At 27.6% G+C, this 18083-nt stretch overlaps 1 protein-coding gene across 3 annotated transcripts in view; it reads left to right on the top strand.

The window, feature by feature from the left end:
* LOC139427037 (ATP-dependent translocase ABCB1-like) overlaps positions 1-17671 on the top strand; it is a 37161-nt gene extending 19490 nt beyond the window's left edge. For 2 of the 3 annotated variants that reach the window (XM_071187424.1, XM_071187423.1), the window contains exons 13-27: positions 316-519; positions 676-846; positions 1968-2169; positions 5593-5711; positions 5794-5937; positions 6021-6122; positions 7350-7511; positions 8823-9026; positions 10510-10610; positions 11194-11334; positions 12668-12824; positions 14112-14306; positions 15486-15689; positions 15779-15925; positions 17382-17671. In XM_071187424.1, the coding sequence (XP_071043525.1) occupies positions 316-519; positions 676-846; positions 1968-2169; positions 5593-5711; positions 5794-5937; positions 6021-6122; positions 7350-7511; positions 8823-9026; positions 10510-10610; positions 11194-11334; positions 12668-12824; positions 14112-14306; positions 15486-15689; positions 15779-15925; positions 17382-17576 (2448 nt within the window). In that variant the 3' untranslated portion in view covers positions 17577-17671. Of the gene's footprint in view, positions 1-315; positions 520-675; positions 847-1967; positions 2170-5592; positions 5712-5793; positions 5938-6020; positions 6123-7349; positions 7512-8822; positions 9027-10509; positions 10611-11193; positions 11335-12389; positions 12607-12667; positions 12825-14111; positions 14307-15485; positions 15690-15778; positions 15926-17381 lie in introns of those variants that run through there. The other variant, XM_071187425.1, reaches the window with a different exon arrangement.
* The last annotated feature ends 412 nt before the right edge of the window (positions 17672-18083 follow it).

Genomic DNA, 18083 nt, shown 5'->3' with positions numbered 1-18083 from the left:
GAAATGAAATTTTTAATTGGTTAATAGTAATTGAAAAAGCTATCATTTAGTTGACTATTGTATAAGACATATCTTTGCTGGCCTTTCTACGAGCCAAAGAAAGATGCTCCAGAAATTACCTCAATAAAGATGAATTTATTCACTGTAACGGAAAAAAATTGTTGCAGAAGAATTTTATTATGCTTCTGATTTTTTTAGCCCTACTACTTAAATTATTTTTATTCCTTTACAATATGCTAGATTACAAATTTTTAAATTATTACTATTATCCATTCTGATCAGTCGATATCTTATTTTTTAATAAACAATTTATAGGTAACGCTCGGAAATTTTGGACTTCCATCTCTTAATGTTCATTGGCTTCGATCTAAAATTGGATTAGTGAGTCAAGAGCCGGTACTTTTTTCTGGAACAATAGCAAAAAATATTGAATATGGTCATCAAGGCGTGGTATTTACTGATATTGTTGCTGCAGCAAAAATGGCAAACGCTCATGACTTCATTGTACAACTTCCAAAAGTAAGTGTTCAAAGCATATTTCTTAGAAATCTCTACATGCGAAAATAATGTTATCATTCATTTTATTCATAAAGATTCATCTTTAACATCAAAATGAATATATTATCGTCTCTACTAATTTGATTTTAACTATGCATCAAAAAATTATGCTTTCAGGGATATGATACATTAGTTGGAGAAAGGGGTGCTCAATTATCTGGTGGCCAAAAACAAAGAATTGCCATTGCAAGAGCTTTAGTTCGCGATCCGAGGATTTTACTTTTGGATGAAGCTACTTCAGCTCTTGATGCTGAAAGTGAAGCTATAGTACAACAAGCTCTCGATAAAGTAAGAGAGATTTTTTTTCTTTCATTAAAATATTCATCTTGTTTAAAGAAAGATGATTTATAAGACAAGTTTTAAATATATTTATCCACCCGTTTCAAACAATTACAAATAATTTTTATATTGGGTTGCGGAAAAATAAACCTAATTTGCTTTAAATAGTGAAATAATATTTCTGTTTTGATAATAAACTAAAACACAATTTTTTATAGTTATAACTCTTTAAATAAACAGTGATAATGGGCATTATAAAATAGAAATAATTTTTATGTTAATCATATTTTAATTAAAAAGCTTTATTCAAAATGCAAATTAAACAAACAAGTTTTCTTGCTCAACTTTAAAAAAAATTAATAATGGTTTCTTGAATGCTTATTTTTTTTCAAATTATGATATACTTTGAACTTTTAGATTACAAGCTAGAGTGTTTATTGTTAAAAAGTTATCTTCTAAGTCACTAATGTGTTCAAAGGTACAAAAAATATTTTTCTACTAATCTATAACTAAATATTTTCGAAATATGTTTTGCATTTAAAAATTAAAGGAATAGGATTTCCAAAATTACAATCAAAAATATTCTTCGAGTTTATTTGATTAAATAATTAACAATAATTGTTTTTGTGAAACAAAAGATTTTGAAATATTTAGAATTAGCTTTTGATTAAACTAGTACAAGGGCGTTAAAAAAATAAGCAATGGACTTTCAGGAAAATGAAGGAGCTTCTATTGCAGAAGAAATGTTTTAAGTTAAACACAACAATAAGTTCAATTAGCACCTCTTTATTGCATATTCTTGTCAAAAAAGGAGTAAAAAGTTGGGGTCACAAATTTATATTCAATATTTTGGCTGGAACAAAACATAAGCGCTATAAAATACTTAAAATCTAATTAACAAAGAAGACAAGATAAAAAACACAAAAACCTTGTTTGATTGCTGGAGGAAACTAAACGAAAGAAAAACGCAATTATTATAAACGCTTTCAAATTTATCCAACAGTACATCTAGAAATTAATCCAGCTTTGAAGTTTTCAATCTTATATTTTGCATTTTTATTACCCCTTAATTAAAATCTAATATTTCCTTCATTTTAAACTGTAAAACCTTTAAAATTATAATTTTTTAGGCCCAAGAAGGGAGAACTACTGTGGTTATTGCTCACCGTCTTTCAACTATAAGAAATGCGGATGTTATATGCGCAATGGAAAATGGAGAAATTAAGGAAAAAGGGACTCATGATGAATTGATGGCAAAACGTGGTATCTACTACCAATTAGTTACAAATCAGATATTTGCCGAAGAAAATGATGTATGCTCATCGGAACAGGGTATGACAAACTTATATATTAAGGCTTGTTTATTATATTTTAAAAATATTATGATTTATTTAATTTGAAAAATCATTATTATTTGTATTATTATATGAATTATTATTTCTTATTAGTATTGTTAGATATCTGTTATCATTTATTTGTGTTTTTATGTGCATTTATCATTTATTTATCTTTTTGTTTTTACGTGCACTTATTATTTATTTGTCCATTTATAGTAGATTAATTATTATTCATTTGTCTATTTATATTTATATTCATTATTATTATTATTAATATTATTTCCAATATTTATTTTAAAATTTTTAATGTTACATATTTTTTTGTATTTTTATTATTTATTGCTTTCAAAAATGCAATATTTTTAAATGCTTTTACTTTTAATTGATTTTTGAAGTCTATTAAAAATAATTACTAACGGGTTTCCTTATAATACTTTGTAATAAATAATACTGTTGTTTTTTAAAGCTAAGAAAAATACAAAAGACTAAGTGTGGTTTTTTTCATTCTTCTCAACTTTTGATTTTTACTTAATCTTTTATTTTTAGAATGATTTAAAATCGAATCAAAGCTTTTATTTAGACTTTATACTATGTGTTCCATAAAAAGTGCCATTACATTCTTAAAAAAAACAATTTTTTAGTTAATGCATGCGTTACGGGAGGTAAAATAACTTTAGAGCAGCACTATTGCATTTCCAGCTTATACAGCGTATTCCATAAAGAAAGATCTTAATATGAATTTTTTGAGTCCTTATTAAATATGAAAACGAAAAAAAATATACACGTGAGAGATAGCAAAGTAATATTTAAGTGAAAAAAAAGTCGATATCAAATTCCTGGAATATTTAAGTATTAGGGGGACCGGAAAGTAATGTCGTTTCGGTGCATTTGATATTTCTCATTAAGATTTTATTTTTAAGCAATAATGTATTCACCCTCGTTCGCAACTAACCCTTCAAGGCCGGATCAAAATTTAATCGAAATGGATCGGGAAAAAAAGGACTTAGTTTGTAAGACTAACGAAAGTAATGCGCCGAAACCACATTACTTTCGGGTCCCCCTAATACATGAAAGCAGGTTTAATTGGTAAATTAAAACTTGGAGGTGTTTCTATCAATCGTCTTTCAACTTTTCTCTGTCTCCATCCGCAATGAAGTCAGCCTTGTTGTTTATAATATTCGTCTTCATGCACTGTGATTAGTCAGCTTTTGAAACAATATGTTTTCACGTCGGTTATAGATTCATTTGTGACTACCTCCCCCAATATTTATACTTTTTTTGTTTTCGATTTCAAAAAGTATTCTAAAAATATAAATTCAGGTATTCTTTACGGATCACTCAGTATTTTGTGTTGCAAAAAAGAATTGTCTGGACTAAAAAGCGGACATGTTTAAAATATTTACAAAATTTTTAAAATGTCACCGATTTTATAAAATCTTGTCACCTTAATCAATGAATTGTTATTATATATTGTATGTGACTCGGTAGTGATGTAACTTTTTAAATACTTAAAGTAAAGTAGGATCAAAAACGCTTTTCATTTTCAAAAACCTGTGGTTTGTCTTCTTATTGACATCTCATACAATTTTCTTATTTAATGTAGAGAGTGCTTATCGAATTTACATTATGAAATAAATATTACGAACTAACAACAGTTCTAAAAATAGACAGTCATTTCTAAAACACGTTATTTCATGAGACGGAAGATGCTTCTATGATATAGTAATACTTATTTAAACTAACTTAAATTATTTAATGGAGAATTTCTCGTAAAATTACTGTACTGCCTGGTAGTGGCATTTCTGGTTTTGAGAAAAATTTAAAAAAGCAAAAATCTGGTTAGTATAACGAAAATATACGGTATTTAAATAATTCATTTGGTAATTTTCCGGTTCTTATAATAACGATTTATTGAAAATTCTGATTTCGGAAATTACAGTTTTTATTACCCCACATTTAGTAAAAAATACAAAATTGAAAAGTAAATTTAACCAAATAAATGGTGTTTATGCCATACTCTAAGGTATTATGATAAAATTACTAAATTTTTCCACAATTACCAAATTTTATCACATATTATAAATCCTATTTGTTTGTTAATTTTACCAAAATCATAACCAAAGTGCTTCGATAAAAATTTCAGAGCATTTTGGTATTTCTTTAGAGTCATAAACATAGCAAATTTTTACCATAAGTAGTAATTTTGATCCTAATTTTCTTCTCAGTGTGATTATGATGAAAGTTATCTTGTTTAGGCAATTCTTGTTAGTTATGGTTGACGGTGAACTTGACATATACGTTCTATAGTACAGGGGAAGAAAAATTTGCATTGCAAAGTAGTTCCTTTTTCGACCTATCGGTGGCGCTTTAAATGTACGAGAAAGATCATTACACGATAAAGTGTATTAAAAAGTTAGTAGTCATTGCCAAAAAGCGTAAAATCATTCTGCAATATGCCAGTATGAATGAACAAACGTTGCTTTTAAAACTGTTCAATCAAAATGACAGTAATCTGTCAGTTTTGTCAGCAAGAATGTCCATGTTTGATAGATCTTATAAAAGGACTCATGCGAGACAGGCTCTAAATTTGAAAAGGCTAAGAGAAGTTTTTGATGAAAGACTTAGAGAAGACTTTGGGGACTGCTTCTATGGAAGATGCTTCTATGATATAGTAATACTTATTTAAACTAACTTAAATTATTTAATGGAGAATTTCTCGTAAAACTACTGTACTGCCTGGTAATGGCATTTCTGGGTTTAAGAAAAATTTAAAAAAACACAAATCTGGTTAGTATAACCAAATATACGGTATTTGAATAATTCATTAGGTAATTTTTGGTAATAAGAGCTTTTTGGTGAAAGACTTAGAGAAGACTTTGGGGACTTAGAGAAGTGCTGCAATAAAAAAAAAAGGCTATTTCCAAATAAAATTGAATGCAAGTACAAAGCGTCATGTTACTGCATTAAATGAAGATACAATTCCCTCTTTATGTTAGAGCATATAAGCATGCATACTCAAGCATACTCAAAGGCGACAAAAACTCAAGCATACTCAAAGGCGACAAAAATGAAGCACAAACCAAAAATGTGCAATGATTATATAGTTTTCTGCATTCAATTTGTGTTTTACGTATAAGCGCGTTCTTTTTATAACTTGATGATCAAAGTTTGAATTGAATTTTTTTTACTGCAGTTATTTTTTTCCCATGATCCAAGTTTCATGGATATCCGTCAACCAAAATGGACTATATGTTGGTTTGAACTAGGCAACATTCAATATTACGACCCTTCATTAAAAAATTATTAGATAAAGTAACATTACATTTTATTATTTGTACATTTTTAATTTTGAGAGTTTAAATAGTTATGACAACAACTATATAAACCCTCAGGGGAATATTACGTATCTCTTTTATAGATGTTAAAGTTGGTGCTGAATTCGATATTCCTGTAATGAGGAGAAAACGCTCAAGTGCTGCTAGAGCTATTCATGAAAGTCATAGACTGATTAGTCGGTTAGAAAGTGAAGTAAAGGAGGTAAAATAAATAGAATTATACTTCTAAGACTGCAGGATTTCATGAACAATTAGTTAAATGATTATACATATTCCATTTTCAGGAAAATGTGGATATACCTTCAGGCTTTCAGATTCTGAAGCAAAGTAAGCAAGAGTGGAAAGAAATTGTTGTCGGTTCTCTAGCTTCAATTGTGACTGGTGTAGTTATGCCCACGTATGCAATTTTTTACAGTGAAATTTTTAGAGTGAGTCAGTTATATATTTTGAGATAAATTCTTTATATTCTGTAACATATATTTGATTTTAAGTATTTCTTATTGTTTTCTAGACATTTACCTTGACGGGAAATGCTCTAAGGAAGTCTGCATTCTTTTGGTCCATGATGTTTTTAGTATTGGCAGTTGTAACAATGTTAGGTCATTTTTTTAGAGTAAGTTGAAAACATATGTATTATTTATTGGGAAAATTTCTATATCATTTATCACGCCAAATTTGTCACCAAAATAGGCTAAGAATTGGATAGAGGCAAGCGAGATAATTATTAAAAAAATATCAAGGAAGAGTGCACTAAAAGAAACCAACTTCGTGACAACTACTAATTTTCTTAATTGTCAAAAATGCAGACAATACTAAAAAGACAATTTTTACTTTCTTAATAGGCTGAAATATTATTTTTTTTCAATTACTTTAAAATAACTGAAATAAATATATCTGTTTAGTGAGATTAAAAATTTTCTTCTTTCTATTGAATTAATAAAAACATAATTAGAAACTGATTATAGACTAAGAGTTAGTAACAGCTGTAAACACTTTATAACGTCTCATTTTATTGTTTATATAATATATGAATTAGAATTGTAGAAACGTTTCTTCCAAATTAAAATTATTCGAAAATAAGTACCCCGCGACATAAATTACGATACATTAAAATTATATTATCTGCTCAAAAAATGTAAGGGAAACGATTCACTGCCGAAGAAATATAACTGATTTAACCTTAACCTATTTCACCAATCTTACTCTTTTTTTTTCAATTTAAATAAGTAAAAATTGAAAAAATACAAAAGTTTTATCTATCTTTCCTTTCATTTAAATAAAATTTTATACGTCGTTGCTTTTATTTCAACATTCAAATACTTTTTTTGAGTGGTAACATTTTCGCTCTTGTTTTCCGTACATTTTTTTCCCAGATGTATAAATAAAAATGAAATGTTTATTATATTTTAAAATAATATCCTCTATAACGTGTAGAGTGTAACACACTACTAATTTAGCTTTTAGCTCTTTTAGTTGAAACTCCTTATAAAAGTGCATGCAATAAAAAACAAAAAGAAAATATTAACGTCATTTTTTTACAAGATCACTAGACGCTTTGTTATAAAACGGTTTGGCATAAAATATTACCATTTTATAACTGAAATAAAAAGTAATAAACTTTTATTTTGTTTTCAACTGTCTATAATAAGTATAATTCCAATAATCCCAAAAGTATAATTCCTTTGCAACTTAAACGTTTACCTAAAAATAGAAATTTTTTCATAATTACTTTTTTATGTGAATATGATTTTTTATGTAAATAGATTTTTTAAGTGTATTTGGTGTTAAATCTTACATTTATGAAGTTAATTGTATTTGATCAATTTAGTTTTTTATTTAGGCTATAGGGTACTCTTTTGCTGGGGAACAATTAACTATGAAATTAAGATATAAGGCCTTTACGAATATAATTCGACAAAATATTGGTTGGTTTGATGATAGTCGGCATACATCAGGGAAAATTTCTACCAGACTTGCAACTGATGTGCCTATGATAAAAAGCGTAAGTATTCAGAGCCATTGTTAAGAAAACATAATAGCATATATATTCTCGAACGTATAAAAACCATTTGAGAGAAATATATTTTTGGACTTACAAAAAATTCTTTTGAAATTTTGAACCCTATAAATATTTGGAATAAAATCAGTTTAACCTATTTTATAACTCTTTAATATCCTATGTATAATATATCCTATGTGTAAATTTAACTTCCTTAACTCTTTTGCGATTATTGGGTCTTTCAAGTTATAATAAAAATTTAATCTTTAATAAAGATATTTTAGTGAATTTTGTAATTTTGTTTTCTTTAAAAAACAGGTTTCAAAATATTTACTCTGATTTTTGACTTAATAAAGCGGTTATCATAATTTTAGTTCTCATTTAATTAATAAATGCTCAATGAAATGTTTCACAAGCTATTAAACTTCAATAAATAAAGGACAATTATTGCTGACAACATCACTTACCACTGTTTTATCAAAAAGTAAAATAATAAGAACGACTTGTGTATTAACCGGTGTACCACACTGCACCAGGGGAATGTTATTATTTATTTATTTATTTTGAAAACAGAGTAAATAGCATATCCTTGAAAGAGTGAACAGATTCCGATTAAATCATCTTTTCGTTTATCATTTATTTATTCATTTATTTTTAACTTTTAATGTTATCTAATGTTTTTTTGTGTATACACAGGGTTATTCATAATTCCTTCCGGGGTTTCGAAGTGTTATAGTAAAAAAAAGAATACGAATATGAAAAAAAGAAACATGAAATTATTCCGCAACTATTCAAGTTTCACTTGCATACATTACAGGTGTTCTATACGTGAACCCTTGGTCACACGGCATACATCAATGCGATAGTCTAGTTCCCCCCGGGAGGGAATTATGTATAACCCTGTATATATATATATATATATATATATCAATNTATATTTATATATATATATATATAAAATATCAAGCACAAAACAAGTTTGAATACTAAAGAAAGTTTGAAAAAACCCTCAATTCTTTGATATTTTTTCTGCAATTTAGTATTTTTTTGCAAAAAATAAAGATCAATCTCAAATGAGACCCGCTCAATTAAATACAAAAAACTTTTTTTTTAGTACCGAAAGTGATTAAATCAAAAATTATTATAATTTCTCAAGAAAACAAATTCAAGTGTTCAATGTTTATCTCATGCTTTAATTATTCCATAGCATTTCATTTCATGCCACACATCTTTTTTTTATTGATTGATTAATTCTATTTATTAGATCTGAAAGTTATGTAGGAAATTATAACTTAATAAATTGATAAATTTTAGGCTGCTGGAATCCGGATTGGAACTGTAATTTCTGCTCTTGTAACTTTAGCAGCAAGTATAACTATAGCTTTTATTTTTGGATGGAAACTTGCTTTGGCCTTGCTTGTAGCTATTCCAATTCTTCTAATCTGTGGTGCACTTCAAATGAAAACAATGAAAGGAAACCAAAAAAGAGATGCAGAACTAATGGCTGATGCTGGAGATGTAAGTTTATAATCTAACTACAATCTAAAGACAAGACAATAATTATCATATAAATACATAAATAAATTTTTATACGTTTCTTATAATCATATATATATATATATATATATATATATATGTATATATATGGAGCATCTTTTATACGACGAATAGAATCGGTTATCCGTTGGTTTTTAGATTTTGTTCACGTTTATATAATTTTTTATTTTTTCTTGAGTATTTTAAAAAAGGGCGGAATTTGCCAACATGAATGATACAGAAAAGGGTGCCAACAGGAATGCTTGGATGACGACCGTAATTTTTACTAGATGACTGAAAAACTAGACAATGCTATGAAGAGGCAAAAACGAAACATTTTGCTATTCATCGACCAATGTCCAGCGCACCCATCGATACTAATTATTTTGGAAAATGTAAAAGCTCTCGTTCTTCCTGCAAATTGCACAAGTGCTCTTCAGCCATTAGATTTGGCAGTGATTAGAAATCTAAAATTGCATCATAGAAAGCAGTAAGTTCAACTCGCTATTCAAAGCATTGTAGAGACTAATAGCAGGAAAATATAATTAAAGGTAACATACATTCAAATTGCTCACTGCAATTTTTCTTCTTTGGTTATTTACTTGTTTTGCTTTGTCTAATTTAGAAATTTATGTAAATCAACACGCTAAACATTGAAATTAACTGAAAACAGAGTTAGTTTCAGTTTTAGATGTAAAAATCGATTATACGACGATATCGTTTATACAACGTTTTTCGGTGGTCCCTTCGGCGTCGTATAAGCGATACTCCACTATATATCAAGGAAACTTGCTTTCTTCAAGAGTTTAATGGGAACCCATGAAAGTCTGGAATGTTTCTAGAAAGTATGCATGACTTTACCGAATTTTTTTACAGTTTATTTTTAAAACTTTACTTCATACAACTTAAAGAAAAAATACATAATGTGCAAACAAATTTAAATTAATTTCAAAATTTTACACTTTTATAAAAAATGGAACCATTCTTTTAAGAAGTTGTTAAACTCTTTCTAATGGGACGCAATTTTTTTAGACAAAACTCGGACGTTCATTGATAGTTTCAACAAACTCTTACACTTTCTGATGACTACTCATCAAGCTAAACATACAATACATATTTTTAACTGTGTTACAGATAAGTAATTTGTGGTTCACCTAAATATGAATATACAAAGGAAATATTTCAAGTAAAAAAAAGGAAGCAATAAAATAAAATTTATTCAAGCATAAATTATCCTAAAATCTTTCTACATAGAAATGATGGCTTGAATACATTTTTCATAAATTCTTTTTATTCGAAAAATTGCATTTTTTTAAGATTTTAATTTAAAAAGAAGTCTTTTTATGAATATCTAATACGTTGATATTGCTTTTTTACAAATACTTCTTTTAAATTATACAGATTTAAAACTGAAGTTTTTAGAAACAAAGTAAACTGTTTTCGTATAATTTTGCATTAATTTTAGGTTGCATGTGAAACAGTTGAAAATATAAAAACAGTCCAAAGTCTTACGCTCGAAGAAACGTTTTATGAAAGATATGTGGGCCATCTTTTAATCCCATTTATGTGAGTATCTTATTTTAATCCCTGTGTTACACATCAGGTAAAAAGGCACAGTCTAAACTATTAGAATATGGTAAAATTTACCATGTTTCTTGCTCTATGGAAGCATATAAAAGCTCAGTAATTTTTACAGAAGTACTTTGGTAACTATTTTGGTAAAATTAGCAATAATGCATGGTTTAACAATATCTAAAAAAATTAAATAAATGTCGTGATAATTAGAGCACGGCTTAAAAACTATTTATTCGGTTAAATTTACTTTTTTGGTTTGTATTTTTTATTAAGTGTATAGTAATAAGAATGATAATTTTAAAAACAGGTTTTCCGGTAAACCATTACCACATAAATGGAAAAATTATCAAATGAACAAAAAATACTATATATTTTGTTTTTATTTACCAAAGTTATGTAGTTTTTACCAGAAATGTCATTACCATACAGTACGGTAACTTTACCAGAATTTTTTCCGTCGTGTATAATACAAGATTGATATTGTATTAATTCTGTTTTACTCATCATTTTTAACCCTCAATTACATCGATACTTTGCAAAAAAATATATTCTTAAAGTAAATCTTATTTTTCAGGGAAAATAAGAAAAATGCCAAAGTTTATGCCTTAGCCTTTGCAATGTCACAAGCAATAATGTTTTTCACCTATGCAGCAGCGTTTCGATTGGGAGCATTTTTAGTAGCTAGAAATGACATGGTAGCTGTGGATGTATACAGGTAATAATGGAATCAATTTTTTTCTATAATTTTCTTTAATTAAATCTATGCTCAAAATGGTTTTATACATATGTATACATGTATACATAAGTTAGTTTTATACATATTTAATTCCGTCGAATTTTGCTCTCTGTTTGTTTTCAGAGCAATAGCAAAATTGTTATTATTCAGTATTCTGTACGTACCTGTGTATAAAGTCTTCTTTAATTATGAAATCTCATAAAATGCATCTAATTTTCTAACTTCAATTCATAGTATTTTTTTAAATTATTTTGTATTTTGTTTTATAAATAAGCATTTTGTTCAATGCGTGGTGTATAAACACCTTCTAGTCGTATTTATGGTAATGTAATTAACTAGCACCCATATGAAAACCACCTTGTCATTTCACTGTAAACCATTTTTGTAATAGTATTTTAACTTCTTTCTCATTTTTGGCAATGCATGATGAAACTTTAAGACTTTCAAATGATTTCCCTTAAGCTTTAATATTTACCCTTACTATCTTTTTTAAATGATCATTTATTACAGAAAGCTTATTTACAGCATTGAATCATCTTGTTAAGAGGAACATACTTGTAAAAATGTATATTAAATCTTCACCTTCACTAAATCTTCATAAAAGGGGAAGAAAAAGACCATGGTCTTTTTTTAATTTTTCGCCATTTTAATTTTCGTGCTTATTACCTCCCACCAATTTCTGCCATGCATTTTTCTTTGCATTTCTCTCTACATTTAAGCAGAAAGGCTGAAGAAAAACTAAAATAGAAACATTAAAGTGGACTCAATAATAGCTTATCTGGACACTAAACAGAACAAACACTAAATATTCGAAATATTTTTGATAAATGCAATTTCATTGAAAATTCCTCTTTACCAAACGTCTTGAAAAGTTATCGTTAAACGAATATTCAATATTATTTTTTTACGAGCTCTGTATAATTTTAAGGGTTGTATTCATTCATTTTTTATTCTTTAAAAATAACGAGAGGGAATGAGGAAGGGGAAATAATGAAAAATAATGAAATTACGAGCAATATTTTCCTTTCTTTTAGAGTATTTTTCGCCATGGCTTTTAGTGCCGTTTCGGTAGGACAATGGTCTTCTTACCTACCTGATTATGCGAAGGCAAAATTATCTGCGGGACTCATATTCAATTTGATAAATATGGAACTATCAATTGACAGTAGTAATATTATTTTTATACGAGCTCTGTATAATTTTAAGGGCTGTATTCATTCATTTTTTAATCTTTAAAAATAACGAGAGGGAATAAGGAATGGGAAATAATGAAAAATAATGAAATTACAAGCAATATTTTCCTTTCTTTTAGAGTATTTTTCGCCATGGCTTTCAGTGCCGTTTCGGTAGGACAATGGTCTTCTTACCTACCTGATTATGCGAAGGCAAAATTATCTGCGGGACTCATATTCAATTTGATAAATATGGAACCATCAATTGACAGTAGTAGCAAAGGAGGAATAAAACCTGTAAGTCTATTTTGTGTATTATTAGGTTGAAGTAAATTTTTTATAAATAATAAATTAATTGACTGCTTCTTTTTCTTTTGATTTAAAACATTTCTTAAATATTGTTATGAGAAATACAAAATATTTGCTAAATCAATTTTTAAAATCAGCATTTCATCTGAAAGAAATTAAAAAAATAAATATTAATAAAACTTCGAAATAAAAATAATTGGGAAAATATTTCAAAACAGAAACTAAAATATGCATTACGAAAACTATAGCACCTAATTCAATGAAATTATAATGCAGTTATATAATAATTACGATGAATTTACTTAGTATAATATTCTCAATACTGAAAATAATTTAAGTATAATTTCTAGTAGTGCAACTAGATATAAACAAAGTCAGTTTCAATTTCCTTTAACATGTTTTATCCATATTTAAAAATTAAATACTGAGTTAGACTTTGAATTTTTAATGATTGGAAGTTTTATTAACTTAACTTATTATTTAAAAGATCAAACTTGAGTAAACTAAAATTTCGTTCAAAACAATATGTTGTTTGACGTAATAAAAACTATAAAAACAAATAAAGTAAATGAATTTTGCATTTCAGAAAAATTGGCGCAAATGTGAACCACAATATCTCTACCTAGAATCATAACACCGTGCAAAATTATAAATAATATGTTGATTGAACCATGATTCTGTTCAATTTGAACCCTAATGTGACATGCACAAGATGTTTAATTTGAAATGATGAGATAAAATGGTTTAATTTGTGCGATGATATGGTTTAAATTTGGCGGTGTGATATTATTGAGGATACCTTGTACAATATCATGCATAAAAATATCTAACATTGTAGAGCTGTTGTGGAAAACTAAACAAAAAATAGTATTATCTTAAGCAAATATTGAGAAAACTAAATTTTTTTCAGAAACTTCTGATAATTAAGACTTTGTTAATTGACAATTTTACACAAAAACTATGTCTTGTCACCGGCTCTTATTTCGTAATTAAATATGTAAGTAAAGTAAAACATTCTGAATAATGATTTCATGTCCAAACCGAGGACGAGTTAACTTGTTGACCGAGGACGAGTTAACTTGACATTGCAAGTGCAATGACGATCTGACTCGTCATTGGTCAACAATGGTTGGGCATAAAAAGGTGAGTTAACGAGCTACTGGTCAGAAACGTGTAGAATTAATATTTCTCTATTATACTATAAGACAAAAATTTTAAAATAACAATGGTTAACGCCTATGAATATTGTAACTCATTTATATGATTTGTTTTTAGGAAATTAAAGGGAAGGTTACATTTAAAGATGTTTTCTTTCGTTATCCAAGTCGAAAAAATATTCTTATTCTTCGTGGTATAAATTTAACTGTTGAACCTGGACAAACTCTTGCTTTAGTTGGAACTAGCGGCTGTGGAAAAAGTACACTCATATCTCTTTTGGAGCGATTTTATGACCCGGAAACAGGGAAAGTGGTAAGGTTAATTTTTTTTCTTTCGTAATTTATTCAGACTTTACAAACTGTTTCATGAAACCAAGCTTCCAATTTATTTAAATGCCGTTTGTAGATTGCTTTTTTTTACTCATGTTTAATATTGTACAGAAAACTGTAGTACCTTCATGTTTTATACTTTACTTATAATCGTGCAATAAAAAACACATTTTTTCCTCTTGAATTTGATATATGTTTTAAATTATGTTTTAATGATATATAAGATATAAATAATTTTTTAATAAACTAGCAATGATAATGAAAAAACTTTCGATTTTTTTCTTCTTCTTTCTCTTTAAGTTGACGGAATTTCGATATCATACATTTATATAGAATAAATTTTGTTATTTTCAAAAATTAAAAAAATTGACTACTCATACAATCGAAAATATAGTATTTGTTTAAAAATAAACATTTTATTTTCCTTGTATTTATAGCGCTTTAAACATCAATGTTGAATATAGTATTAAATAACTATACAGAAAGCTTATTTGAAACACAGGAGCTGAAACTTAGCTAAACATAACATAGCATACTATTTCTACCCCGAAATATATTATACAGGGTGTTCCTTAATGTCAACCTTTAATATTGGTTTTTAGAACCTTTATCAAAATTGAAGTGAAAGTATAGGCGTTAAGGGCCGCGAATCAATATTTACGAGAAGGGAAAAATTGCGTACAAAGTCCAACGAATCACTACTGACGAAGCTGGGACTGAAAACCTCAAACTGCTTTAATTACCAGAGGAAACAGGAATTAGTTGAAATGTGAACATTTCAAAGTTTTCGACAGATTATTGTAGCTCTTTTGTTTTTTTTTCTCACCTAGGTATCATTTTGCAATTTCGAAAGGGAATACTTTTTATAAGGATTCTAAAAATACATTTTTAGAGAGACGTGTACATTGCACCCTGTATACTTTGTATAGGATTTCATCATAACTTTAAAACAATCAAACGCTTCATTATAAATGTTAGCTATATTCTCCAAAATCTTTCCTGCAATTTAGTTGTCTGCATAAATATTCTACATTCGTGAGTCAAAAAAATTAGATGGTTGCACTAAAAGAATTTTTAAAGCATGTAGATCTAAACATTAATTTTTATTCATACCTTTTAAGTAATTATATTTATACTTATCTTAATTAATTAACTATTTCAGTTAGTAGATGATTTTGATATCAAGACTATAAATCTGAAATACCTCCGAAGTCAAATGTCATTAGTAAGTCAAGAGCCAACTTTGTTTAATTGTTCAATACGAGATAACATAGTTTATGGAATTGAAGATAAAGTCAGTCAAGTTGAAATTGAAAATGCTGCTCGAATTGCTAATGTTCATGAATTCATAATAGGTCTGCCTTTGGTTAGTAAATTTGCATTATCTAAAACTTTTTTTACTTATAAAATCTGTGTATGATACAAATATTGATATCGATAATTAATTCCAAACAGGGATATCAGACAATGGTGGGAGAAAGAGGAACACAACTGTCTGGTGGACAAAAGCAACGTGTAGCTATAGCACGTGCTATAGTTAGGAATCCAAAGATACTATTGCTTGATGAAGCAACATCAGCTTTAGATACTGAAAGTGAAAAGGTGAGAAATTTTGAATCATATTTTCAATATACTGAAATAGTTCAAAGTCTGAATTAGTTTAAAGACATATATTAAAAGAATTAATATATTTCAAACATTCAAATTCACCGAGAGTCGATGCGTAAAGAGATTGATTGGTATTTATATAAGGTCACTTCAGTTTAAAAATGTTACTTCCATTTAAACTGAGTTGAAAAGATTCCTTTCAAAGCAAAGTTACCCTCTTTTTTAGTACAAATTCGTCTAAAAATGTGACAAAGAGATGTAGGGTAAATACAAGGAAGAAGTACCAAAGCAACAAGAAATTTTTTTTTCCTTATAAATTGGAAATTATGGATTTTGTATCATGTACATTTTACAACTTTGTATCATGTACATTCTACATTTTTTTTTTTGTATCATTTTACAACTTTGTCAGCTGGCTCAATTGTTTTACCAATACTGCGATGTGCTTACTTTAAGAATTTATTGTTTCTCGTTAAATTCTAAATATACTGAGTGTTACACAATTACCACTATTACTATGTATTTTTGTAATACGAAATTAAGAGGGGTAATTTAAGAGGGGTACAAAAGCGCGGTCGAAAACTATACATACTGGTGGTAGTGAATTAATACTTTAATTAGTAAAAACTTAAAAAGGCGATGAAAATCTGATGAATTGCTATTGAGAAAGGCTAGATTCTTGATATAATAGCAAATAAAATTGCTGAGAGGAAATATGAAAGGTTTCTAATAATCACTTTTAGTTTCCTTCAGCAATCAAACATGTTTTAATGTTTTCTATCTTGCCATCATCATTCACTAAACTATGATTAATCCAATGATTCGTCAGATTTAGACAATGTTTTTGCCTTTTCTTCTCACTAAAATATTAATTTATGAGGCTTTTTTTTTAAACTTTGAATTGGATTCTTAAAATATATAATAAGTGTGGTGGTTACGCAACACCGCGTGTTAAAAACTAGTATTTGCAAATAATTGGCTCTTCGGATGAATGTACTATCCTTTTCCCATCTTGCTTCACTTGTAGTAATTATTGCAACGCTGATTCCTCAATCTTGGTTTGCCAATTATTAAAATTTCTTCTTTTGCGTCTTACGAAATGGTTGTTTACTATGCTGTTAAATTTCAAATATGCTCTGCAATAAAATTAGTATTAAAATAACCATTCGTCTTATTTTTCTGTTAAAACCATATTTTATTTTTCTGTAAGATTAGAAGGAATCTTTAAGCATTAATACATTTATTAAATAAATTTAAAATCGTGCAGAATGCTTTGTAGTCGCCTCTTTTCATTTACATTTTCAGGTTTTCTGAATCCCAGACTTTCGGCTTTTTGCACTTGAATAAAATGAATAAAAATAAAGGAAAAAAATTCGAATATTTTTCGTTGTAAATTTGTTATTGTTGATTCTATTTTTATGATACATTCTGTACAATTGTTTCTGTTTAGATTGTTCAACTAGCTCTTGATAAAGCACGTGAAGGAAGAACTTGCATTGTTATAGCCCATAGATTATCTACAGTCCAAGGAGCTGATTGTATAGCTGTGATTGACCACGGAAAAGTCGTAGAAATTGGAACTCACAAAGAACTTGTGAATAAAAAAGGATTCTACTACAAGCTTATTAAAAAACAATATAAATAACGTCGATATTTTGAGAAATGTATATTTATTCTTGTAAATATTATTTATATCATTTTTTACTTTGAATTTTAAATAAACTTGTCATCAAAAATGAATGTTTCTATTATTTATGAAATTTGAAACAAATAATGAAAAATATAAATGCATTAAGCAAAATCAGCATAAGCATGAGGTAAAATAAAAACATTATCAACATAACATTAAATAAAAATATAAAATAAAATCAGCATCAACATTAACTAAACTACATGCATAAATAATGCAGATATTTTGAGAAATGTATATTTATTCCTGTAAATATTATTTATCTCATTTTTTTACTTTGAATTTTAAATAAACTTGTTATGAAAAACGAATGCTTCTATTATTTATAAAATTTGTCACAAATAATGAAAAACAAAATGCCACTAATCACTTTTAAAATCACAGAGTTATTAAATATGCAAGAGCAAAATCACAAACAAAGGTTTCTAAAACTGATGAATAACCGATAAATAAAGACTTGAG

This window comes from Parasteatoda tepidariorum, chromosome X1, assembly GCF_043381705.1.
Source record: "Parasteatoda tepidariorum isolate YZ-2023 chromosome X1, CAS_Ptep_4.0, whole genome shotgun sequence".
NCBI classification, from domain to species: Eukaryota; Metazoa; Arthropoda; class Arachnida; order Araneae; family Theridiidae; genus Parasteatoda; species Parasteatoda tepidariorum.
This window is presented reverse-complemented; position numbering and strand designations above follow the sequence as displayed.